This window comes from Sus scrofa, chromosome 18, assembly GCF_000003025.6.
Source record: "Sus scrofa isolate TJ Tabasco breed Duroc chromosome 18, Sscrofa11.1, whole genome shotgun sequence".
Taxonomy (NCBI): Eukaryota; Metazoa; Chordata; class Mammalia; order Artiodactyla; family Suidae; genus Sus; species Sus scrofa.
The window spans coordinates 14,558,594-14,584,410 of record NC_010460.4 but is presented as its reverse complement, the minus strand read 5'-3'; the positions used below and the strand labels follow the sequence as shown (position 1 = coordinate 14,584,410).

The 25,817-nt window shown below is 40.8% G+C and overlaps 1 protein-coding gene across 1 annotated transcript in view; it reads left to right on the top strand.

Annotated features, from left to right (window-relative positions):
• The window catches only part of BPGM (bisphosphoglycerate mutase), a 37,403-nt gene that overhangs the window by 8,911 nt on the left and 2,675 nt on the right, over nucleotides 1-25,817 (top strand). The window contains exon 2 of the mRNA XM_021079176.1: nucleotides 2,652-3,313. Within this exon, the coding sequence (XP_020934835.1) occupies nucleotides 2,713-3,313 (601 nt within the window). The 5' untranslated portion in view covers nucleotides 2,652-2,712. The remainder of the gene's footprint in view (nucleotides 1-2,651; nucleotides 3,314-25,817) is intronic.

Sequence of the window (25,817 nt, the reverse complement as noted above, 5' to 3'; positions counted from 1 at the left end):
AAGGAGGAGAGAGGGAAGTGAGTTCCTGTTGACCTGAGACAGATGCTCTGGTTTGGTACCTCATCCTGTATCCACCCTTGACATGCTAGGGTAACGGACAGGTTGTGTATTTGTAGAGTCTTTGTGGCTGTAATACTGTTTCTCTGCTCCAGTAAGTGTATTTATATATTGAGGGGAAGAAACAGGAATTGTTTTATTTGTTAAACAAAGTAAGCCAATACAGCAGATTAAAATACTGCAAAGCTCAGTGGTAGATGCCTGAAGGTTTGTGATGTTCTAACTGCATGTGTTTTGTTCCCTCCATATAATTCATAATCAAAAGATGATGAAGTGACTCTACCTACAATATTTATCCATTACACTTTCTTCGTTTGAAGGGAAAATACCTTAGTATTTAGTACAAGGTGCTTCTTGCTTGACAAGATCCAGTAAGGGCCGAGGTAGAGAAACAATTGACAGCTTCTCTTTTCTCCATCTCCTTCCTCCACCGCCACGAAAAAACAAAACAGTAAATGTTGTATGGGAGTGTATCCAGTTTTTGGTGGGCCTAAAGCTTCTACTGTTAGGTAGATTGGAGTGGGCTCTTGAAAAAAAAATGCAGGGGAGTTCCCTTTGTGGCTCAGTGGTTAATGAACCTGACTAGTATCCATGAGGATGTGGCTTCGTTCCCTGGCCTCGCTCAGTAGATTAAGGATCTGGTGTTGCCTTGAGCTGTGGTGTAGGTCGCAGACAAGGCTCAGATGCTGCGTTTGCTGTGGCTGTGGTGTAGGCCAATGGCTGTAGTTCTGATTCAGTCCCTAGCCTGGGAACTTCCATAACCTTTAAGTGCAGCCCTAAAAAGCACCCCCCCCAAAAAAAAGCAAACAAAAAACCCATTAGTGTCTGATTAAACACACACTCTCTCTCTCATCCATGCGAATTCATTATTTGGCCTCTCCCAGCCCCTTAGAAGGAGTTGGTTCAAGTGAGGGTCCCTGAAGCTTGGGCTCCATTAGTTTCATTACTGTTCCGATTCCAGGCGCCAGTAATCACCTGACCAAGCGCTGCCCTGTTGTCTTTCATCCCCATCCTCTGTTCTTATGCCATGCGATGCCCACCTGGTCTGAGGGTGGAGGCATTGCTCTCCCTCCAGAAACGGAAAGCCTCAGTTCTTCTAGGTAACTTCGACTGAGTTCTGAGCCCAGGCTCTTCCGGTGACCTGATGCTTGCCTGCTCCACAGGCTCTAAATAGAGCATCGGATCTGCTGCCTGATGAGAAAGGAAAGTCATAAACCTAACCATAAACCTGATTCAGTCACTTGCCAACCACCTCAATCTTCTCCCCTTCTGGCCCTTTGTTGGCTTTCCCCTGGAATTAGGAAGCTGTGCTTTAAAGCCTCTCAGCACTCCTTTCAGAATCTCTAGGAATTACGGCAGGATCTGGATTCCAGTTAACTTTATCACTGATGGTTATATAACTGTGGGTGAATCACAGCTTAAGTGGTTCAGAAAATCTCCCATTAATGGAAGCTGCCAAGAATGGCAGAAGACCAGGCCTGGTGTTCACATAATCTCTACTCCCCAGTGTGGACAGCGCTGGCACAGAAACAGAGCGACGTTTGTCCTGGTGGATGTCTGTCCACTGGAAGGAGAGCGAGGCAGGCGGACGCAGCCAGGCCGGAGGTTCTCCTTGGGACAGAGTGGGCTCAGCAGACGTTTGGCGTAATGTGGGGAGTTCAGAAACACTTGAGGGTTGTCTGTCCCGCTTTACTAGACTCTTCTGCTGAGAGGTGGCTGGCATGTGTAGGACAGCGGAAGGGTTGGGTGGAGGAGATGGGGCCTCCTTATCAGTGTGCTGCTTCTCGCTGCTACAGACCTGCTCCTGGTAATCTCTTTCTACAGGCAGCATCTCTCAGCTGCTTAATTGGATAGCTTGTTTTGCATCCGGATTTATTTCTGCCAAAAACTATCTTGAGGCAGGTGAGCAGTTATTTAGGTGAGTACCATATTAGGTGTTAATGTCAATTTAAATCATTTTGGTGTTGTTTAAATGTTGAACCTTAGATTTTCTTATACATGTAGCCTGTGGCATTTTGAGCCGTCTGTATGAAGAGCCAGTTGTCACCAATCAATGATTTACATACCAGATACATGTGGTAGTTGATTGAATTAACATGTTTAATAACGTCTGTAATAAGGTGAGACTGGTCCGTATTCCTCTCTCCATCCAGGGGAAAACAAAGTGATTAGGATGCTTCCCATCTCAAGTCAGCTGTAGGAGCTGGGTGTTTCCCACCACTCGTCGTCCTTTTGGACACCTGCTACTCATTCTGTTGTATCCTCTCTTCTGTAAGCAGAAACTGCCTTTTTTATCTGGTGGAAACACGGCATGCCATTAGAATGAAGTGTTCTGTTGTTTTACGTCACACAATTAACATACTATCCAGGCATCAGAAAATTTAAGTCAGCCAGGCTCCCTGGAATTAGTTATTTGTAGACTCGGCCTGTATGGGCCACAGTGTGCATGAGCTGCTGGATGTCTGACTTCACAACTGTTCAAGGAATCATCTCAGCGTATTTTAGAAACTGGCTGTCGTAAAGTTGTGCTTCCACTCCCAGGGAGTCCGTGGAATGAAAAGTATGACATACGTGCCGTTTCTTCTCTTTTCTAGATGTGTTGCTGTCACTGAACCGTGGCCCATTGGAAAGCACTAGGGAAGCTCAGCCGTCAGGATGTCCAAGTACAAACTGATTATGTTGAGACATGGAGAGGGTGCTTGGAATAAAGAGAACCGTTTTTGTAGCTGGGTGGACCAGAAACTTAACAGTGAAGGAATGGAGGAAGCTCGGAACTGTGGGAAGCAACTCAAAGCACTCAACTTTGAGTTTGATCTCGTGTTCACGTCCGTCCTTAATCGGTCCATCCACACAGCCTGGCTGATCCTGGAAGAGCTGGGGCAGGAGTGGGTTCCCGTGGAAAGCTCCTGGCGTCTCAATGAGCGTCACTATGGAGCCTTGATCGGTCTCAACAGGGAGCAAATGGCTTTGAATCACGGTGAGGAGCAGGTGAGGCTGTGGAGAAGGAGCTACAATATAACCCCACCGCCCATTGAGGAGTCCCATCCTTACTTCCACGAAATCTACAACGACCGGAGGTACAAAGTGTGCGACGTGCCTTTGGATCAGCTGCCGCGATCCGAGAGCTTGAAGGATGTTCTGGAGAGACTCCTTCCCTATTGGAATGAAAGGATTGCTCCTGAAGTATTAAGTGGTAAAACCATCCTGATATCTGCCCATGGAAATAGCAGCCGGGCACTCCTGAAACATCTGGAAGGTACCATCTTTATGCTACTGTTTATTTATTTATTGTCTTTTTTTTTTTTTTTTTAGGGCCGCACGTGCGGCATATGGAGGTTCCCAGGCTAGGGGTCTAATCGGAGCTGCCGCTGCCGGCCTACACCACAGCCACAGCATCCGGGATCCAAGCCATATCTGCGACCTACACCACAGCTCCCCGCAACACCGAATCCTTAACGAGCGAGGCCAGAGGTCGAACTTGCCTCCTCAGGGTACTAGTCGGGTTCCTTAACCACTGAGCCATGATGGGAACTCAGCTACTACTTATTAAAGGTTGCTACTGTTATAGTTGGACCTTAATCCAGAAAGGACATGGTTTCTAAGCTAACAAGGCATAGTTTGCATAATGATAGACTTTCCTTTCTGATTACCCTTTGTTACTTCAGTCTTTTAAGGATCTTTGTGTTCTACCAATCAGAAATCCCGGGCCTGTTAGGAACTGAAGCTCTGATTCTCTAACGAGCCTCAGAAGCACCTGGAGGGAGGGCTCCACCTTCCACTGGTAGCGCCCCGCCCTTGGAGTTGCTCAACCAGTGGGCCTGGGGTGTGGCCTGATCATTTGGCACTTCTAAGAAATTCTCACGTGATGTTGATACTGCTGCTTGGGGTCCTCCACTTTGAGAACCACTGACCTTAAAAGATCATGTGGCTTTTGTTGCAACAAGATAAGCCGAGGCTGGGGAGGGAGGAAATTTTGTGGAAATGGTATGTCAGGTTAAAAAAAAATTTTTTTTTTTTGAGTCTTTCAAGATAAGTAAAGACTTCAGTTTTGTTCAGTTCTTCCAACTTGAAACAATTGTTGCTGTGTTTTCAGACCTGGATTTTCCGTCGAATGGCTTTGTTTCAGTGTTCTCTTTCCAGACCAGGCTTAGTCATTGACCGGGAGAAAGTTAGGAGGCAGGAAAATAAAAAGATGCCTTAATTGGAGATAATCGGTAGCCTTAATTTTAACTCCTTGATGCTGTGTTCTAAAAGTACTTTGTTGTTACCTTCCTCCTGAGTAAGATGAACTACGTGACCCCTTCTGAGCACTGCAGCTCCTCAGTTTGAGGCAGCGGTGATGGGCTGCACTGTGACACCTTCCAGGGGTTTCTCCCTCCCTCTCCCATCACTAAATAATCCTGGACGGTTGTGCGTTTTGAAGGATCTGCCCTGTCTGGAACTTTCCTCTCGTCCCCGTCAGCAGTCAGCCCACTGGCATTAGCATGCATTTCTCCAGCATTCCCTTTTCATTCTGCCTGACTTTTCTGTACGAGGCTGTGAAAAATGAAAAGGTCGACGTTGCACATGAAATAAGCGAAAGGTTATTGTGAATAAAATGAAATGACCTTTATGAGATTTTAACGTGAACCTTTTAGCATGTATCCCCTCCCCCCGAATTTTTATAACATGGCCAAGGGCCAAGTCATTTCTCATATACCTGCCATCTATTAGTTGTGCAGAGATCTAAAATCTACAGACTTAGCTGGCTGTCAAAAACTTTACTGGCCAGATAGGGTGCTTGATCTGTTTGTACGTGTGTGTATATGTGTATATATGTGTGTGTGTGTGTGTGTGTATATATCTTATTTACTCAACTCTATAGTGGGTTTTATTCTTGCTGTTCAGAATAGTTAGATATTTGATTCGCTACCTATATATAGCATCATCATTACTGGATTCTAGGACTTTATTGTTGGAAAAGGAGTTGAGGCTCCTCTTAGGACAACAACACACTGCAATTCAGGATTTCAGAGTTTATGGCAGAAGATGTGTTCTGTCTCACCATGCCAAGTCCTTCTTTCCAGAGATGGGTCTTAGGTCTCTTTGCAGCCAGGCTCCCTTCCCTAAAGAAGATGCCATCAGCTCCCTCAGGATCCTCTTTTCTTCCCCAGCTCAGCTAGGAAATCCTCCTTTTAAAGACAGTTTCCTGCTGGCTAGTACCATTTACTCCTTCCCTATCTTCAGGTTTAGAGCTCTGAGATGCCGAAGTCCCAGTGATAGCTTATTTTAGATGCCTGCTGTTAGTGCAGAATCATTTGTTACTCCTCTTTTTTTAAAAGAAATAGGAAGGTTAACCAATGGTGGTGGAGGAGTTCCATCATGGCTCAGCAGTAATGAACCCAACTAGGATCCATGAGGACGCTGGTTCGATCCCTGGCCTTGTTCAGTGGGTTAAGGATCCGGCGTTACCGTGAGCTGTGGTGTAGGTCACAGACACAGCTCCGATCCATTGCTGCTGTGGCTGTGGTGTAGGCTGGCATCTACAGCTCTGATTCAACTCTTAGCCTGGGAACTTCCATGTACCTCAGGAGTGGCCCTAAAAAGCAAAAAACACAACAAAACAAGTGGTGGTGGAGAAGATTGTCACCATGGTGAGGCTGGAGGGAGGACTGCCTGTGGAGGGCAAGGTAATGCGTCGAAAAGCTGACTTTCTATGTTTGAGGGAGGTTTTGAAACTGTTAATAATTTATTGAAAAACAATCAAATGGCATAGTTGCCTGGGAAAACAAGCTGGTAGTTTCTTGATGGTGAAACATGGAGTTATCATATGATCCAGCGATTCCAGTCCTAGGTACATACCTGGATGCATTTCCTAGTTTTGTTCTAACAAAGTACCTAAACCTGGGGGTCGGGGGGGTGGGGAGCTTAAAACAATAGATAATAATTTTCTCACAGTTCGGGGAGCTGGAAATGCTAAATCAAAGTACTGGCAGAGTCTTGCTCTCTCTAATGGCTCTAGGAGAGAATCCCTTCTTGCCCTTTGTAGTTTCTGGTGTTTGCAAGAAATCTTTAACATTCCTGGGCTTGTAGATGCAACAGTATCACCTCCCATCCTCACGTGATATTCTCTCTGTGTGTCTCTGTTTCTTGTCCAGATTTTTGCTTTTATAAGGATGCCAACACTATTGGACTAGAGCCTACCCAGTGACTTGATTTTAATAGTATTAACTCTGTAAAGACCCATTTCCAAATCAGGTCACATTCTGAGGTATTGAGGTGAACTTCAACATATCTTTTTTGGGGGGTATAGTTCAACTCATAACAGTACCCAAGAGAAATGGAAGCATATATCCACACAGAATATATGTGGATATATAACACAAACCATCAGAGCACTATTGTCCATACTAGCCAAACTATGGAAGCAACCCAGATGCCCATCAGCGGGTGATTGGATAAATAAAACACGTGCGTGCGGTATAGCCATATAATTAAATATTATTCAGCATTGAAAAATAATGAAGTATTGACACATGGTATAACATGGGTGCACCTTGAAATCATTATTACATGAAAGAAGCCAGTCACAAAGGATTACATATTTATATTTGCAAAAAAATCTCCAGAATAGGCAAATCTATAGAGAACAGAAAATAGATTGTTTCTTCAGACTGGGGTGGAGGAGGTTGGGGGTGGAATGAAGAGTGACTGCTGTTAGGTGCGGGGTGTCTTGTTGGGTTGTGGGTGATGGTTGCACAACCCTGAATATGCTAAAAGCCATCATACACCTTAAATGGATGAATTATGTGCTATGGGAATTACCTCATTAAAGCTGCAAAATAATTTAATCAATGAAATTAAAGACAAAGGATTGACATTGGCCTAGAAGGCAGTAGTTTAGGACAGATACATGGAAGTGACAGATAACAAAGCAGACATGCCTGAATGTGGAATATAGGACAAAGGCAAAAAATTAAAAGCCAGCCTTGACCATCAGGACAGAAATGAATTTACTGGGATTGCTGAGAAATTCGCAGGCATTTGAACTCAGGCTTCATTTAACTTTTCTTCTGAAAATCTTTTTTTTTTTTTTTTTTAAAGTTGGATGTATGGAATTAAATTACTTTTCAGAGAATAATGAAATAGAAGCAACCTTAAATTATAATTCTTGTCCCTATCACTATAAATAGGCTGTATAAAAATGTTTCTTTTGGGATAATTGATTAAAACAGTGGTGTAAATGGTACAAGGAGACGGGAGTAGGAAGTATGTGTAAAGGAAGGGGTGGGCCGGCAGGTGTCTGCAGCAGAAGAGAGGTGTTTGGGAGGGAGATATTCGAATAATGGTAGGGTTTGGGGCCGGGGAGGATGGCAGATGTTCAGAGGGAAAAAACTGGCAGAAAAGCCAAAATATGCCATTGGGCATAGAAGACAGGCGTGGTTTGTAGTCTTGGCTCACCCACCCTGGGGAGAACAACTTTGTTCTTTTTTGGTCTCTAGTACCCCCTGCTGGTACAGTTGTTCGGATTCGTCAAGTACTGATTCCCCATAGTAACTTCCACGTCTCACATGGAAGAGTCCTTTTATGTGCTGGACTAGATTTTAGGATCACATCATAAATTAGTTATCATCTCTTGTTTTAGGAATCCTTTATTTTTTTGTCTTTTTAGGGCCGCACTTTCGGCATACGGAGATTCCCAGGCTAGGGTTCCGATTGGAGCTGTAGCTGCTGTCCTACACCACAGCCACAGCAATGCCAGATCCGAGCCGCAACGCTGGATCCTTAAGCCACTAAGCAAGGCCAGGAATCAAACCTGCAACCTCATGGTTCCTAGTCAGATTTGTTTCCACTGAGCACCATGGGAACTCCTAGGAATCCTTTAAATGCCAGTCTCCACTAATGGAATTTCTCTTACAGTGTATGTTGAAAAGTGAGATCCAAGTGTTCTATGTCACAGCTCTAAGAATTAACCATAAGTGACTTTCCCAAAGATCAGAACAAATAGTGTATGTTATTTCTTCTGTCATTTCTGTTAATTTGGTAAGATTTCAGCCCTTTTACACTTTAAATGTGGATGCTCACTAGAATAGGAATACCAACATTAGTCCTCTTATCTTGCATATCTAACTTTGAAGAGCTCGTGTTTGAAGGCTTCATGTGGAACCTGATAAATTCCCAACCTAAAAGAAAACATTCTATTGAATTTGGATGCTGACTTTTCAAGACTCCAGAATTAAGTGAAACTCCCTTACTTTGAGGAGAAAATAGATTTTTATTTTATAGGAAGATTACAGGTTAGTGTTTTTGTATGTGTGTTTATGTTTAAAAAATTACACAATTTTCCATCTTAATTACCAGCTTACTTTTACTGTAAATTTATATGACTGTACATCCCACCTGCATTTTCTGGTCAATACCTGTTATCCCAGTGCAATTATTAATAGCATCCCCTTCCACTTACAGAAGTGCCCCAACTTGGGTAATAGATTACATGATCACCTTATTATAGAGAAACTAGATTTCATCTGTATTAAGAAATGAATCTTTGAAATGGGTGTTAGCAGATTTCCTATAAGTACAAAAATTGCTAAATTCTTTGCATTGATCACAAAAGTCAAAATGCATGTGGTTGTAGACGGATCTGATCCCCAGTCCTGGTTTCTAGATATGTTTATATAAAATTCTCCCCTAAAAACAGAAACTTTCAAGGAAGTGGGCAGTTTTCCCCATATTGTCGTTAAACTGCTTGACAGACATAAAGCATTTTACCTTCTTCTGGGGAGGAGCGTGGTCACTGATAGCATCAGTGGCAGCATATTGTCCTATCGTAAAGATACTGTATTATTTAAAGACTGTAACTTTGGAGTAGGAAGAATGATGACCCAGTCAAGTAACTAATTAGATATGGGTCTGCCCCAAACCTCCAAGTGCCTTAAGATCTTTCTACTACTGAGATGAGTGTTAATCATCTACTCTAGGTGGTCTACACCTCAACATGGAGACCGTTGAGTTGCTAAGACATTATTATTTCTGAACTAACTGATGTTATGATTTTTTCAGGCATAACTCACTTTATTGTGCTTTGCTTTATTTTTTATAAGATTTTTATTTTTGCTATTATACTTGATTTACAATGTTCTGCCAGTTTCTACTGTACAGCAGAGGGACCCAGTCATATATATATATATATATTTATTATATTTATTATTTATTTATTATTTATATATATATTTATATATATATACATTCTTTTTCTCACATTATCCTCCATCATGCTCCATCACAAATGATTTAGATATAGTTCCCTGTGCTAGACAGTAGGATCTCATTGCTTACCTGCTCCAAATGCAAGAGGTTGCATCAACTAACCCCAAATCCCCAATCCATCCCATTCCCTCCCCCTTGGCAACCACAAGTCTGTTCTCTATGTCCATGAGTTTGTTTATTTTCTGTAGATAGGTTGTGCCATATATTAGCTTCCAGATATAAGTGATATCATATGGTATTTGTCTTTCTCTTTCTGACTTACTTCACTTAGTATGAGAGTCTCTAGTTCCATCCATGTTGCTGCCGGTGGCATTATTTTGTTCTTTCTTATGGATGAGTAGATTCCATTGTGTATATGTACCACATCTTCTTCCACATCCATTCATCTGTTGATGGACATTTAGGTTGTTTCCATGTCTTGGCTATTGTGAATAGTGCTGCAGTGGACATAGCAGTGCATGTATCTTTTTCAATGAAAGTTTTGAACAGATATATGCCCAGGAGTGGGATTGCTGGGTCATATGGTAGTTTTATATTTAGTTTTCTGAGGAACATCCTTACTGTTTTCCATAGCTATTGTACCAGTTTATATTCCTACCAACAGTGAAGGAGGGCACCCTTTTCTCCACACCCTCCAGCATTTGTTATTTGTTGACTTGTTAAGGGTGGCCATTGTGACTGGTGTAAGGTGGTACCTCATAGTAGTTTTGATTTGCATTTCCCTAATAATTAGTGATGTTGAGCATTTTTTTCATTACCTGTTGCCATCTGTATATCTTCTTTGGAAAAAGGCCTATTCAGGTCTTCTGCCCATTTTCAATTGGGTTTTTGGTTTTTTTTACTGTTGAGTTGTATATAAGTTGTTTGTATATTTTAGAGATTAAGCCCTTGTCAATTGCATTGTTTGAAACTATTTTCTCTCATTCTATAGGTTGTATTTTGGGGTTTTTTTATGGTTTCCTTTGCTGTACAAAAGCTTGTTTATTAGATCCCATTGGTTTATTTTTGTTTTTATTTCTGTTGCCTTGGGAGATCAACCTGAGAAAACATTTGTAAGGTTGAGGTCAGAGAATATTTTGTCTATGTTCTCTACTAGGAGTTTTACGGTGTCTTATCTTAGATTTAAATCTTCAAGCCATTTTGAGTTTATTTTTGTGTATGGTGTGAGGGTGTGTTCCAGTTTTATTGATTTATACATGCAGCTGTCCAGTTTTCCCAGCACCACTTACTGAAGAGACTATCTTTTTCCCATTTTATAGTCTTGCCTCCTTTGTCAAAGATTAATTGACTATAGTGTCAGGGTTTATTTCTGGGTTCTCTATTCTGTTCCATTGCTCTGTATGTCTGTTTTGGTACCAGTACCACACTGTCTTGATTACTGTGGCTTTGTAATATTGCCTGAAGCCTGGGAGAGTTATGCCTCCTGGTTGGTTTGTTTTTGTTTTTTGTTTGTTTGTTTGTTTTTTGTTTTGTTTTGTTTTTAGCCAGGATTTCTTTGGCAATTCTGCATCTTTTATCATTCCATATAAATTTTTGGATTGTTCGTTCTCATTCTATGAAAAATGTCATGGGTAATTTGATAGGGATTGCATTGAATCTGTAGATTGCTTTGGGTAGTATGGCCGTTTTAACAAAATTAATTTTTCCAATCCAGGGGCATGGAATATCTTTTTATCTCTTTGAATCCTCTTTAATTTCCTTGATTAATATTTTGTAGTTCTGTAGTTCTCAGCATATAAGTCTTTCACCTCCTTAATCAGGTATATTCCTAGGTATTTAATTTTTTGAGTGTGATTTTAAAGGATATTATATTTTTTATATTCCTTTTCTAATATTTCATTGTTAGTATACAGAAATGCAACTGATTAACAACTATATGTTAATCTTGTATCCTGCTGCTTTGCTGAATTAATTGATCAGTTCGAGTAGTTTTTGTGTGGAGTCCTTAGGGTTTTCTATATGCAGTATCCTATTGTCTGCATAGAGTGACAATTTTACCTCCTCTTCCAATTTGGAGACCTTTTATTTTTTTTGTTTGTCTGCTTGCTGTGGCTAGGATTTCCAGTACTATGTTGAGTAAAAGTGGTGAGAGTGGCATCCTTATCTTGTTCCAGATTTTAGTGGGAAGGCTTTTAGCTTTTCCCCATTATTATATTTGCTGTGGGTTTGTCACAAATGGCTTTGATTATGTTAAGGTATGTTCCCTCTATATCCACTTTGGTAAGAATTTTTATCATGTAGGGATGTTGAATTTTGTCAAGTGCTTTTTCTGCATACATGAGATGATCATGTGTTTTTTTGTTTTTTTGTTGTTTTTTTTTATAATTTTTTTTATTTTCCCACTGTACAGCAAGGGGGTCAGGTTATCCTTACATGTATACATTACAATTACATTTTTTCCCCCACTTTTTTTTTGTTAATGTGTTGTATGATGTTGAGTGATTTGTATATGTTGAACCATCCTTGTGAACTTTGAATGAATCCCACCTGGTCGTGGTGTATGATCTCTTTTATATGTTGTTGAATTCAGTTGGCTAAAATTTTGTTGAGAATTTTTGCATCTATATTTATCAAAGACATTGGCCTATAATTTTCTTTTTTGGCAGTATCTTTGGTTTTTGGATTAGGGTGATGGTGGCTTCATAGAATATCTTTGGGAGTGTTCCTTCAACCTTTCAGAAAAGTTGAAGGATGGGTACAAGTTCCTTATACAAAGAGAAACTCTCATGTTTGGCAGAATTTACCTATGAAGCCATCTGGTCCTGGGCTTTTGTTGGTAGGGAGTGTTTTTATTACATATTCAATTTCATTTCTAGTAATTGGTCTGTTCAGTCGATCTATTTCTTCTTGGTTCAGTTTTGGTGGGCTGTAAGTCTCTAGGAAAGTTGTTCATTTCTTCTAGGTTGTCAAATTTGTTGGCTTCTAATTGTTCATAGTATTATCTTATGGTTTTTTGTATTTCTTCAGTATCTGTTGAGATTTCTCCTTTTTCATTTCTTATTTTGTTTATTTGAGTCTCTCCTTTCTTGGTGAGTCTGGCCAGAGGCTTGTCAATTTTGTTTACCCTTTCAAAGAACCAGCTCTTGGTTTTATTGATTTTTTTTCTATTGTGTTTTGAATCTCTATTTTATTGATTCCTCTCTGATCTTTATGATTTCCCTCCTTCTGCTGACTTTAGGTTTTGTTCTTCTTTTTCTAATTCTTTCAGATAGTAGATTAAGTTGTTGATTTGAGATTTTTCTTCTTTTTTTGAGGAAGGCCTGTATCACTATGAACTTCCCTCTAAGAACCACTTTTGTGACATCCCATTGATTTTGAATGGTTGTGTTTTCATTATCATTTGTCTCGAGGTATTTTTTAAATTTCCCTTTTGATTTCCTTGTTGACCCATTGGTTTTTTAGTTGCATGTTGTTTAGTCTCCATGTAGTCAGTTTTTTCTCATTTCTTTTCCTGTGGTTGATTTCTAGTTTTATGTCATTGTGATCAGAGAAGATACTTGAAATAATTTCTATACTCTTAAGTTTGTCGAGGTTACTTTTGTGCCCCAGTATGTAGTTGATCCTTGAAAATGTTCCATGGGCACTTGAAAAGAATGTATATTCTGATTTTTTAGGTGCAGTGTCCTGAAAATGTCAATTAAGTCTAACTTTTCTATTGTGTTTAGGATCTCTGTTGCCTTATTAATGTTCTGTCTAGAGGATTTGCCCATTACTGTGAGTGAGGCATTCAAGTCTCCTACTATTGTTTTTCCATCACTTTCTCCTTTTATGTCTGTTAGTATTTGTTGTATGTATCTGGGTGCTCCTATGTTAGCGGCATATATATTGACAATTGTAATATCCTCTTCTTGAATGGATCCTTTTATTATTAAATAGTGTCCTTCTTTGTCTTTCTTTATGGCCGCCTTTTTTTTTTTTTTTTTTTTTTGGCTTTTTGGCTTTTTGCTATTTCTTTGGGCCGCTCCTGTGGCATATGGAGGTTCCCAGGCTAGGGGTCCAGTCGGAGCTGTAGCCCCCAGCCTATGCCAGAGCCACAGCAACTCGGGATCCGAGCCGCGTCTGCAGCCTACACCACAGCTCACGGCAATGCTGGATCCTTAACCCACTGAGCAAGGGCAGGGACCGAACCCACAACCGCATGGTTCTTAGTTGGATTCGTTAACCACTGCGCCACGACGGGAACTCCTGGCTGCCTTTTTAAAGTCTATTTTGTCTGTTATGAGTATTGTAACCCTTGTTTTCCTGTCTTTTCCATTTTCATGAAGTATTTTTTCCATCTGCTCATTTTCAATTTATGAGTGTCCTTTGCCCTAATGTGAGTCTCTTGAAGACAGCATATTGTAGGCTCTTGTTGTTTTTTTTTAATCCAATCTGCCACTCTATGTCTTTTGATTGGAGCATTCAGTCTATTAACATTTAAGGTAATTATTGATAAATATGTATTTATTGCCATTTTAAACCTTGTTTTCCAGTTGATTCTATGTTTCTTCTTTGTTCCTTTCTTTTTGTGGTTGTTTTTGTTGGATGATTTCCTTTTATTTTATGCTTGTGTCCTCTTCTTTTTAGTTTCTGTGAATGTGATGTTTTGTTTTGATTTGTGGTTGCCCTGTTTTTCAAGTGTGTTAAGCCCTTCCTATATCTGCTTACTTTAGCCTGATTCTCATATAGGCTCAAACACATTCTAAAAAAAAAAGAAAGAAAGAAAGAAGAGTCTAGATTTTCTTACTTTCCTTCCCACATTCTATGATTTCAAAGTCCTTTTTCAACATCTTTATGTTTGTTCTTTTGCTATTCTTGTGTTTATCATTGCTTTTACAATAGTTTGGTTTTTTTCATTTTAGATCTGTATACTGGCTTAAGTGATTGCTTTCCAACTGTGAGTTCCTCCATCCTATTTCTTCTTACTTTTTTATTTAGAGGAGCCCTTTCAGTAATTCTTTTAGAATGGGTTTAGTATTGCTGTACTCTTAGTTTTTGTTTGTTGGAGAAATTCTTTATTTCTCCTGCTATTTTAAATGATATTTTTGATAGGTAGAGTATTCTAGGCTGCAAATTTTTCCCTTTTAGAACTTTGAATATATCTTGCCACTCTCTCTTCTGGCCTGTAGTGTTTCTGCAGAGAAATCAGCTGATGGCCTTATAGGGGTTCCCTTATAATCAAGTCTTTGTTTTTCTCTTGCTTCCTTTAGAATCCTCTCCTTATCTTTAACTTTTGCCATTTTTATTACAGTATGTCTTGGTGTGGGCCTGTTTGGGTTTAACTCGTTTGGAGCCCTTGTGCTTCCTGTATGTTGATATCTATTTCCTTTAAATTTGGAAAGTTTTCAGACATGATTTCTTCAAATATATTTTCAATCCCCTTTTCTTTTTCTTTTCCTTCTGGAATCTGTATTATGCGTAGATTGGCCCACTTTGTTTTATCCCATAGATCTCTTATATTGCTTTCATGTTTTGTCATTTGGTTTTCTGTCTGCTGTCCTTCTTGGATGATTTCCACTGTTCTGTCTTCCAAGTTGCTAATCTGTTCCTCTGCATTATTTATTCTGCTCTTCAGTGCCTTTAACTCAGATTGCATCTCTGCAAATGAATTTTCTAATTTTTCTTGGTTCCTCCTTATATATTCTAGTTCCTTTCTAAAGTAACCTGCAAGTAACCTGCATTACTGTTTATGTGCACTCTTTTTTTTTTTTTTTTTTTTTTTGTCTTTTTGTCTTTTTGTCTTTTTGCTATTTCTTGGGCTGTTCCCATGGCATATGGAGGTTCCCAGGCTAGGGGTCCAATCGGAGCTGTAGCCACTGGCCTACGCCAGAGCCACAGCAACGTGGGAACTGAGTCGCGTCTGCAACCTACACCGCATGCAGCTCACGGCAACGCCAGATTGTTAACCCACTGAGCAAGGGCAGGGACCGAACCCACAACCTCATGGTTTCTAGTCGGATTAGTTAACCACTGCACCACGCCAGGAACTCCTATATGCACTCTTAATTCCTTCATATTCACTCTTAATTCCTTCAGTATTTTCAGTATCTCCTTTTTGAACTCTGTTAAATTGCAGGGGTCTGTTTCATTGTTTGCTCCCTCAGGTGAATTCTCCTGTTCTTTTAACTGGGGATGGTTCCTGAGCTTCTTCATTATGCTTATATTTCTCTTATTCTTCAGAGCCTGAGTCACAGTGTCCAGCCCCCACCCAAGCATCTCAGGTTGTGGTGTCCAAGGGCGGTGGTGCAGACCATCTGTGTGGCTCTCACTCTGCTTTGCCCTCCTCAGTCCAGATGCTGTACTTTTCTCCTTGACTTTGAGGTCCCTCCATCTCAGCTGATCTCCCCATCAGTTAGGTGGCTTCCCAGGGTATGGGTTTCTTTCCTCTTTCACAGCACCCTCTCAGGAGTATTAGTCTCATCCTGATTCCTTTTCTCTCTCTCTCTTTCTTTTCCTTTTGTTCCATCCAGTCATGTGGTGTGTTTCTTGCCGTTTTTGGAGGTTTAAGGTCTTCTGCCAGCATTCAGTAGACATTCTGTGTGAATTGTCCTACATGTAGATGGGTTTTTGTTTTTGTTTTTTTTTAATGTGTTTGTGGGAGGTGAGCACCAGGTCTTACTCCTCTACCATCTTGATCCTTCCCTATCTCTGATGTTGTAATTTTACCCTATAGTCAGTCAAATCCTGCCTGACACTTCTTCCATTTGTGGCAAAGAAAACAGTTGTTGTTGAAGGAGAATGTAACACAGACCTCAGATAGCTTAGCTGCAATCACAATAATTAGTTGGAGTGGTGAACTCTGCCCAAACCCAGTTCACTGAGTCTCCGCACACAATTACAACCTGGGCTGTTATAAATTTTTTTCTTAGAAGTACCCTTCCCTTGATCTGTTCTCTTTGGAATACTGTGTTGTGAGAAGCTGAATCAAGAGCTTCTTTGGCAGGTAAACCATACAAAGGTAATTCCATGCAACTAATTTGAGTCTTTAATTATTATTATTATCCTAAAATTGTGGGCTGTAAATGGCCTTCTCTAGTACAGCTATTCATGGTGGCCCTTTTTTTGTTTTTCTTTTTTAGACCACATATACAGCATATGGAAGTTACCAGGCTAGGGGTCAAATCAGAGCTGCAGCTGCGAGCCTACACCACAGCCAAAGCAACACCAGACCTGAGCCACTTCTGCAACTTGCACCACATCTGTGGCAATGCCAGATCCTTAACCCACTGAATAAGGCCATGGATTGAACCTGCATCCTTATGGATACTAGTTGGGTTCTAACCTGCTGAACTACAACCGGAACTCCAAGGTGGCCCTTTTCTGAGTGAACACCATATGCTGAACTAGTTCTAGGCATTTTACATACAAATCTGAATTCTTGAAGAAACTAGAACAAGTCTCTTGACTCAATGGAAAGCTATGGTTCAACATTTTGTCTTACTTTGTTCAATACTTTGTTTACTTTTCTGGGTTTTTTGTTTGTTTGTTTTGTCTTTTTAGGGCCACACCTGTGGCATATGGAGGTACCCAGGCTAGGGGAGAAATTAGAGCTGTAGCCAGCAGTCTACACCATGCCACAGCAACGTGGGATCCAAGCTGCATCTGCAACCCACATCACAGGTCACAGCAACGCTGGATCCTTAACCCACTGGGAGGCTAGGGATCTAACCTTTATCCTCACAGATACTAGTCAGGTTCATTTCTTCTAAGCCACAACGGGAACTCCTGTTTTTTTGTTTTTTTGTTTTGTTTTGTTTTGTCTTTTTGCTATTTCTTTGGGCCGCTCCCGCGGCATATGGAGGTTCCCAGGCTAGGGGTCCAATCGGAGCTGTAGCCACCGGCCTATGCCAGAGCCACAGCAACGCGGGATCCGAGCTGCGTCTGCAACCTACACCACAGCTCACGGCAACGCCGGATCGTTAACCCACTGAGCAAGGGCAGGGACCGAACCCGCAACCTCATGGTTCCTAGTCGGATTCGTTAACCACTGCGCCACGACGGGAACTCCGGGAACTCCTGTTTTACTCTTCTGTTTAGTCATGTTTTTTAAATTTCACTTGAGCAATCACTGATCACTAAGACATTTTGCATAAAGAAACTGCTTTAATTAAAAGGGGCTAGGCGTTCCCATTGTGGCTCAGTGGTTAACGAATCTGACTAGGAATCATGAGGTTGCGGGTTTGATCCCTGGCCTTGCTCAGTGGGTAAAGGATCCGGTGTTGCCGTGAGCTGTGGTGTAGGTCACAGACGTGGCTCGGATCTGGCATTGCTATGGCTGTGCTGTTGGCCGGTGGCTACAGCTCCAGTTAGACCCCTAGCCTGGGAATCTCCATATGCTACAGAGTGGCCCTCAAAAGGCAAAAAGACAAAAAGGGGGGGGCTGCACTCACCATCATAGATGAATCTCAGCTGCTTTGTGCTAAGTGAAAGAAACCAGGCTCAAAAGGCATAAAATTAAACATTCATATGTTGAAGTCTCAAACCCTAATACCTCAGAATAGGACTATATTTGGATATAAGGTCTTTAAAGAGGTAATTAACATGAGGCCATTTTAGGGTGGCCCTAATCAGATGTGATTGGTGTCCTTATAAGAAAAAGAAATTTGAACACAGACACACGCAGAGAGATCATGTGAGGACCATCCACATGCCAGGGAGCGAGGTCTCAGAAAAAAACAGAAACGAAAAAAACTGTGTATTTTATGATTCTATTTATATGTCATTCAGGAGAAGGCAAGACTCTCTGGTCAGAAAACAGATCAGGAAGGATATACTGCAAAGGGACACAGGAAATTCAGGGGGGTGATAGAACTATTCTGTACACGAAAAAGGGTGAATTTTACTGTATATAAATTATATTCAGTTTTAAAATACTTTCTTTTATTCAGAGAAATGACCATTGTCCCAGTAGGGACCTTGCCTTTTCTTTCCCCAAATAATGGACTAGATTAGCTTTATTGTCAGGTAGCAGAATTAAATGGGTTGCTTTATATCTTTGCCTTTGAAAACTAACCCCAGGGGCATCGTTAGGCTTTCTGAAGGAGCTATTGGTGCTGACTTTATTCAACCATGGACAACCTAGGGAATAACCTATTTAGGGTCTTCCTTGATAAGAAATTATGTATAAGCTGCCGGACCATGAAGTTTTCTACTTAGAGGTTGCTAATTCCTCTAGTAAAAAGGCTCTTTGGAACCAAAAATTTTTCTGCTTGTTTGCCATCAAATTCCGTAGCCTTACTTGGGTCTTCCATCTGTCTTTTTTCCTTCTCACAATCACCTTGTCTAGTAGTGGGTCAACGAGAACCCCCCTGGAGTCAAGGCAGGAGAATGATACAGTGAGAGGCAAGTGTATTGGTTTTGGAGTGAATGATTCTCTTGTACGAGAACTGCAAACACAGAACCACACATTAATGACTAGGAAGGCCTTTACCCTGTCAAATTGCTCATTTATAGAAAATCCCCTCTCTTAAATCAGTGTCATCTTGAGATTTTATTTGTTTTTATTGAAATGTGGTTAATGTGCAACATTACGTTAGTGTCAGGTGTGCTACACAGAGGTGACAGTCACATACATTATGAAATGATCACGTTAAGTCTGGTAACCATCTGACCCTATAGAAAGTTACTACAATGTTATTGACCATGTTCCCTATGCTGTATATTACCTCTCCGTGGCTTATTTACTTTATAACTGGAGGTTTTTACTTCTTAGTCACCCATATTACCCCACCCCTCCCATCTGACAACCAGCCCTTTGTTCTCTGTAGCTGTAAGTCTGTTTTCATTTTGTTTTGTTTTATGTTTTAGATTCCTCATGTAAGTGAGATCATCTGGTGTTTGTCTTTCTCTGACTTATTTCACTTAGCAGAATGCCCTCTAGATCCTTTCATATTGTTGCAAAAGGCAAGATTTTGTTTTTAATGGCTGGGTAATATTCCATTGTATTTATGCACCACATCTTCTTTATCCATTCATCTATCAGGGGATACTTAGGTTGCTTCTATATCTTGGCTATTGTAGATAATATTGCAGTGAACATTGGTGTGCATGTGTCTTTTTTGAATTAGTATTTTTATTTTCTTTGGATAAATACCCAGAACTAAAGTTGCTAGATCATATGGTAGTTTTATTTTTAAGTTTTTGAAGGCCCTCCATACTGTTTTCCACAGCAACTACCCATTTCCAGTCCCACCAGCGGTGTGCAGGGTTCCCTTTTCTCCACATCCTCACCAGCACTTCTTATTTGTTGCCTTTTGGATGACAGCCCTTCTGACAGGTGTGAATTAGAATCTCAGTGTGGCTTTAATTTGCATTTCCCTGATGATTAGTATTGTTGAGCCTCTATTCAGGTCTTCTGCCCATTTTTTAAACAGGTCATTTGGTTTTTTTGATATTGGATTATATGAAGTCTTTGTATGTTTTGAATATGAATCATTTATTGGATATATTGTTTGAAAATATCTTCTCCTATTCAAAATGCTGCTCTGTTGATAGTTTCCTTCCCTATGTAAAAGCTTTTTAGTTTGGTGTAGTCCCATGAATTACTTTGCTTTTGCCTTGATAGTAGTTCTTAATCCCTTCAGAAGAAAGAAGACTTAAAACAGACATATGAAATATTATATAGTGAGAAAAGTCCAACTTAAGGGACTGCTTTGCTGGTTTTTAGCAGCATAAACAATTACCTGTGCTGTACTAAGTCCAGATTATAGCAGGGCCCACCTCTCACCAAGCACCGTGATGAAAACTCCCACCCCAGGCTTAGTGTCTAACAGCACCCTGTTCTGTAGCCTTCCAGACAAGGATGTGTTTCTTTCTCTGTGGTTGGCATAGTCACTTCCTGTTTGTCTCCTGCCAGCCCACATTGAAGGAAAAGCCAGGTACTGAACTGAAGCATTGAATGTAATCTGCATCTTGCCAGCGGAAGTGGATTGTTTAGTCTGGGTTCAGGAAAGGACCAGGCAGTTTCAAGTTTGGAGTAAGAGTAGGATGCAAGACAGACTTGACCCCTGAAGAACTGTGTGCAGCTGCACACATAACAAGGCAAAAAAGTGGCGAGGTGAAATTAGAGAATCGAAGAGGAAAGGTCAGCTGGGACTCACTCTGGGGATGGGGACTGACCAGTCAGTCACCTTTGGCATTTTGTAGTGGGATATTTTCAGAAGGGGCCAAGTCAGGCCTCTCTTCTGAGAAGCAAATGCTTATCAAATGGTGTGGTTAAGATTTGTCTCATTTTAAGTATAACTGATTTATAAAAGCTTTCATTCTTAAAAGTTGTCAGCCATTAAACTATAAAATGAGATGTAGCATGGATTATTTTATCTGCCTTAGTCCGAATTAGAGGCTCTTATTTTATCATCATGTTACACTATTCAAATAATCCATTTCCAATTATTCCCCAGCCAGTCTTTAAGTTGTACATATAGAGTATTCAAACCTGAAAGAACTATATTTAAAAATAGGTAGACCGTATATGAAATTTAGAATCTGTTGTATCAGCTCTTATTTTGGCACTAAGAGAATGTAGAACTCTTATCACAAATGACTCATCAGCGAGGTTTGAATTGTGACTGACCTGATTGGGAAAGAGAAGTGGGGCATGGACAGCACAGTAGAATGATTTGATCAAAGCTGTTTCCGTCTTTCTTTAATCCCCCAAAATAGGCATTCTAGAGTCGGGGATTCCTGTTGTCCTGTAACAGATCTGTTTTCTTGAACATCTTTTCTCCTGTTTCCTGACACTCATAAAGATTTTGAGTGAACACCTAGGAGAAAACCAAAGAAAATATATAGAAGACAAATTTAGTTGAAATTGTTTACTTTATGAATACTAAATGCAAATGACTTTTTTCCATCCTCTCTTTGCAACCAACCCTCTTTTTTTTCTTTGTAAGCTAATAACGGAAACACAGTTTTTAATGAAGAATTCAACAACAAGGGACTAGACTTAATCCGAAAGCTCAGAGAGTTCAAATTCATTCATTTCACCTATGTGCCAAGGGTCCATTGAATCAGGTGTTGTGCTGTTCTTGGTGCAGGATACAGCACCTAGAATCAGACACACAAAGGCTTCCTTTTGAGGAGTGTTTGCCTCCATTTTGATGTCCTTCTGAAATACGGCCAGGACTGTACCCCTGCAGTACTCCGACTGCTTTCACATGTACGCTTTGTGCATTAGAGTTTTCAGTGAACACTTCATTCCTAGTAGCCTTTATATGTAAGAATTAGATTCATATAATACATGTAGTTGTAATATGTAAGTCATAAAGTTAAAAAGAAATTCTGGATTCTAGCAGCCAATACATGATAGAGTTGCTTACAGGTCAACAAACATGAAATTCTTGCAGTGTGTAAGGCCCTGTTCCCAGAGCATGTGTGACCCAAGGATGGATAAAGTATGGTCCCTTATAATCTTGGTGAGCAAAGTGAGCATCTGCACAGCCACCTCTGAGAGAAGGCAAAGCGGGAGTGCCGTGGTATAAATAGAGTGATCTTATGGTCTGTGGTTCCTGTTCCTGCCCCAGTGACTCAGGGGAATCATCCGAGGTACAGATTTGACTTTCTGAAGTCAGTCCTATATGCAGAAAATGAAGTTGTTTGAATTTCTTCCCACTTTGGCTTTGAGTTACTCCTTTTGACTTACCACCATACTCATTATTTCTTACTTGAAATATCCCAATCATTTAAATGGATTGCAGTTTACTCTCAGATGCTCCTAAAAATGAAGATTCAAGAATTAAAGACAGGAGTTCCTGCTGTGGTGCAGCAGGTTAAGGATCTGGTGTTGTCTGTGCAACAGTGTGGGTTTGTTTCCAGCCCAAAGCGGTGGGTTAAGGATCCGAATTGCTGCAGCCTCCGCTGTAGCATTAGTCACAGCTGCAGCTCAAATTCGATCCCTGGCCTGGAAACTTCCATATGCTGCAGCCGCAGCCAAAAAAAAAAATTTAAGACAATGGTTGGGAGTTGGTGAGGGGCTAATGATAAAGAGGGATTGACACAATTTTAGATGTTTTCCTTCAGAACACTCTTGGATGCTGTGTAAAGCAGTCCAAGCCAGTTTTCAGGCAGAGGATGTGCTATCTGGCCACTCATTTTAACTTTTGTATGATGTTCCAGTTACAGAGCTTGTAATATGATATTACATAATATAGTATTGATTCGGTTTAATTTAATCCGGTGCAGATGCATTTTTCTAGCCATAGGAGTTCTGCTTGCTTAACTCACTAGGACAAAGAATGTGGCTCATGCTAAAACTGAGTAATGAGTAATTGCTTCATTGTGGTTTTTCCTTATTTGCCATTTTAAAATGTCAGTCGCTTAAGTCTCATTGACTGATTATTAACCAGTCCAAATATTTTAAATATTTGTAAGTAATTAGTCTGCTGTGTGAATGGCTTGAGTAGTCATTAAAATGGAATGTCAACTTTATTTATTGGAAACATTTCTATTTTTGTTGAGCTCTCCTTTATAGATGAAATATTTTAGTTCTCATGGCCTTTGTTTAGTTGGCTCTTTGATTTGAGCCCACACAAAAGTGGGTTGTTATCTAAGCCATAGGCATGAGCTCAGAGGGCTTCTTTAAAAAAAAAAAAAAAAAAATCTGTTGGAACTGGTTAGATCTGAGGCCATGGTCAGATGAATTTCATGTATGCCCTTAGCCCAAAGACCTGAAACTCTTTCCTGAGGTCCCAGACTGCAACCCCTAAGCTTGGCCCATCATGATCCCAGTGTATTAGCTGTTGCAAGGGGATCAGACAAATCTGCTCATTCCCTACTAATCTTGAAAGCATGAGAACTCTGGGTACTGATGTCCATTTAGCACCCAGCCCTTCACAAGGGCGGTGCAGGAACACAGACATCCTCCTTTCTCCTTATGCTCTGGTGGAAATAACCATGGCTGAGTCCATGACCAGAGTTGAAGTCCTGGGATTTGAGAATTTAAAAAAAAAAAAAAAGTCCAATTTTATTACGTTAACGGTCTTGCAACTTGAACAGTTTTATTTAACTTCTCTGGGTCTGTTTAGTAGTTTTTAAACAGCTTTATTGAGATATAATTCCCATGCCATGCAGTTCACCCATTTAATTAATTAGTGAATTTGTACCTGAAGCGGTGAACAGTGCCTTTATTCTGAGGCTGAACAGCAATGGACACCCTCCCTTGTACCAGCTCCACCCTTCATTTGAGGAGAGGCAGGGGAAGGAGACACACAGCTGCCCTTCCTCTTCCCTTCCACGCTCCCGGGGCTCAGCAGTTCACTCATCTAAAGTGTACAGTTCGGTGTCTTTTCACCGAGTTGTGTTTTCCCCGAGTTGTATATTCACAGAGTTGTCCATCTAGCATCACAGTCAATTTCAGAACATTTGCATTACCCTTAAAAGAAACCCCGTACCTAGCTGTCATTGCAGCCACAGATCTATTTATGTCACTAGAGATTTGCCTATTCTGGACATTTCGTTTAAATGGAATCATACGATTCGCACTCCACTGTGACTGGCTTCTTTCACTTGGCATGTTTTCAAGGGTCATCACTGTTCAGCATGTATCAGCACTTCCTTCCTTTTCATTGCCAAATAATGCTCCATTGTCTGGATCTACCACATTTAATTTAACTGTTCATCTACTGATGGATATTTAGGCTGTTTGCATTTTTTTGTCTAATGTGAATAAAGCTGCTATGAGGGTTCGTGTACAGGTTTTTGTGTGGACATAGGTTTTCATTTCCCTTGGATATACACCTGGGAATGAAATTGCTGTGTCACATGGTAATTCTATGCTTAACCGTTTGAGGATTTGCCAGACTGTTTACCAAAGATTCCACAGGATTTTGTACTCTTAATTTTACAATGTATTAGGATTCCAGTTTCTCTGTATCCTTAGGGCTCACCTGCTGTAAACCATGTGTTCTTGAATTCCACTCTGGCCGTCTCCAGGAGATGCATGTGGCAGCTGCTCTGTGTCCAGCCCACAGAGCTGACCCGACAGAGGCCGAGGGCGCTTAGAATCCAAGGCAGTCATCTCCCAGCTAAATAGCTGGCTGCTGGTCTGAATTTATCTTCTGCTGCCAGCTTTAGTTTAGTTTGGGATGGTAATCTTGTGTATCATTGCAGTGTGGGGATGAGGGCTTTTCAGGGCAAAGTAGTGTTTTATAAGCCTACCCTTTAAGTCTTCTCCCTAGAAGAGAATTCCTGGTAGAGGAAGAGGAAACAGTTATTGTGCTGTATACCGTCTCTTCCTCCTCCCCCACACCCTTTGTAATGGTGGTAGAAGAAGAGTGTTTCTTTTTTAAGTAGAGGGAATGGAGGCCCAGAGAGGTTACTCTCCTAAGGTTATAGCCTGGTTAGTATACTGAAGGGGACTGGCACACGAGATGGGTCATGTACATGCAAGAGACCCTGACTTCCAAGTTGGGATTCCTTCCACTGTTTTGTAACTATTGGAGGATACGATTTGTGTGTAAGAATTCCTAGGTAGCTCTTCTGGACCTAGAAATGAAATTCTAGTAAAGAACCACCCCAGCACTTGGGATCCAGTGCTATGATTCTTTGACTGACCCTCATAGTTTTGAATGTTGGTTAACTAAAATGACAAAGTGCATTGACCACTGACTGCTACTAACCATCCTCACCTTCCAAATGAAGACAGACCCTTGAATCCCCTCAGAAGTTGCTCTAGCTAGGTCCTTTCTGTTAATGTAGAACAGAAGTATACGGTTAGAATTGAGATGTCTAGGTAACACAGGTATGTTTTTAAAATAATTTGAATAGTGTCAGTTGCCTTTTAATTAGCTTGCCTACATGTCTTTAGGTCTCCTCTCTTTCTTTGCTGGTTTTGAACTCAGAGAAATTTGAAAGGCATTGCATTGTACAGTAGCTAACAGACACCCGGGTTTAAATCGAGGCTTTGCTATGAACTGTCTGTGTGATCTTGAGTTGTCTGCTTAACCTCTCTGTTGGGAATTGTTACATGGAAGAATAATAGTGCATATCCTTGCAGGATTGCAGTGGTGATTCAATAAGTTAGTACACATAAGTACTTACAAGAGTACCTGGCATGTGTAATGTACTGAGTCTGTATGAGCTGTTTATTGTTGAAAGCTCTCATAGGAGTTCCCGTTGTGGCTCAGCGGAAACGAATCCTACTAGGAACCATGAGGTTGTGCGTTCGATCCCTGGCCTTGATCAGTGGGTTAAAGGATCCAGCATTGCCATGAGCTGTGATGTAGGTTGTAGACACGGCTCAGATCTGGCGTTTCTGTGGCTGTGGTGTAGGCCGGCAGCTGTAGCTCCAGTTAGATCCCTGGGAACCTCCATATGCTGCAGGCGCAGCCCTAAAAAAAGCAAAAACAAAATAAAATAAAAAGCTCTCATAGTAATAAAAACCTCATCACCACCACCGTGACCACCCTTACCGCAATTCCAGCTCTTCTGGTCAAAGTTGAACACCTTTTGATGGGGGTTCTTTAAAAAAGAGTTGAAGGTGATTCGTCCATTACACACACCTTCCGCTCTGAGCAGTCTGTATGTTAAGGGACAAG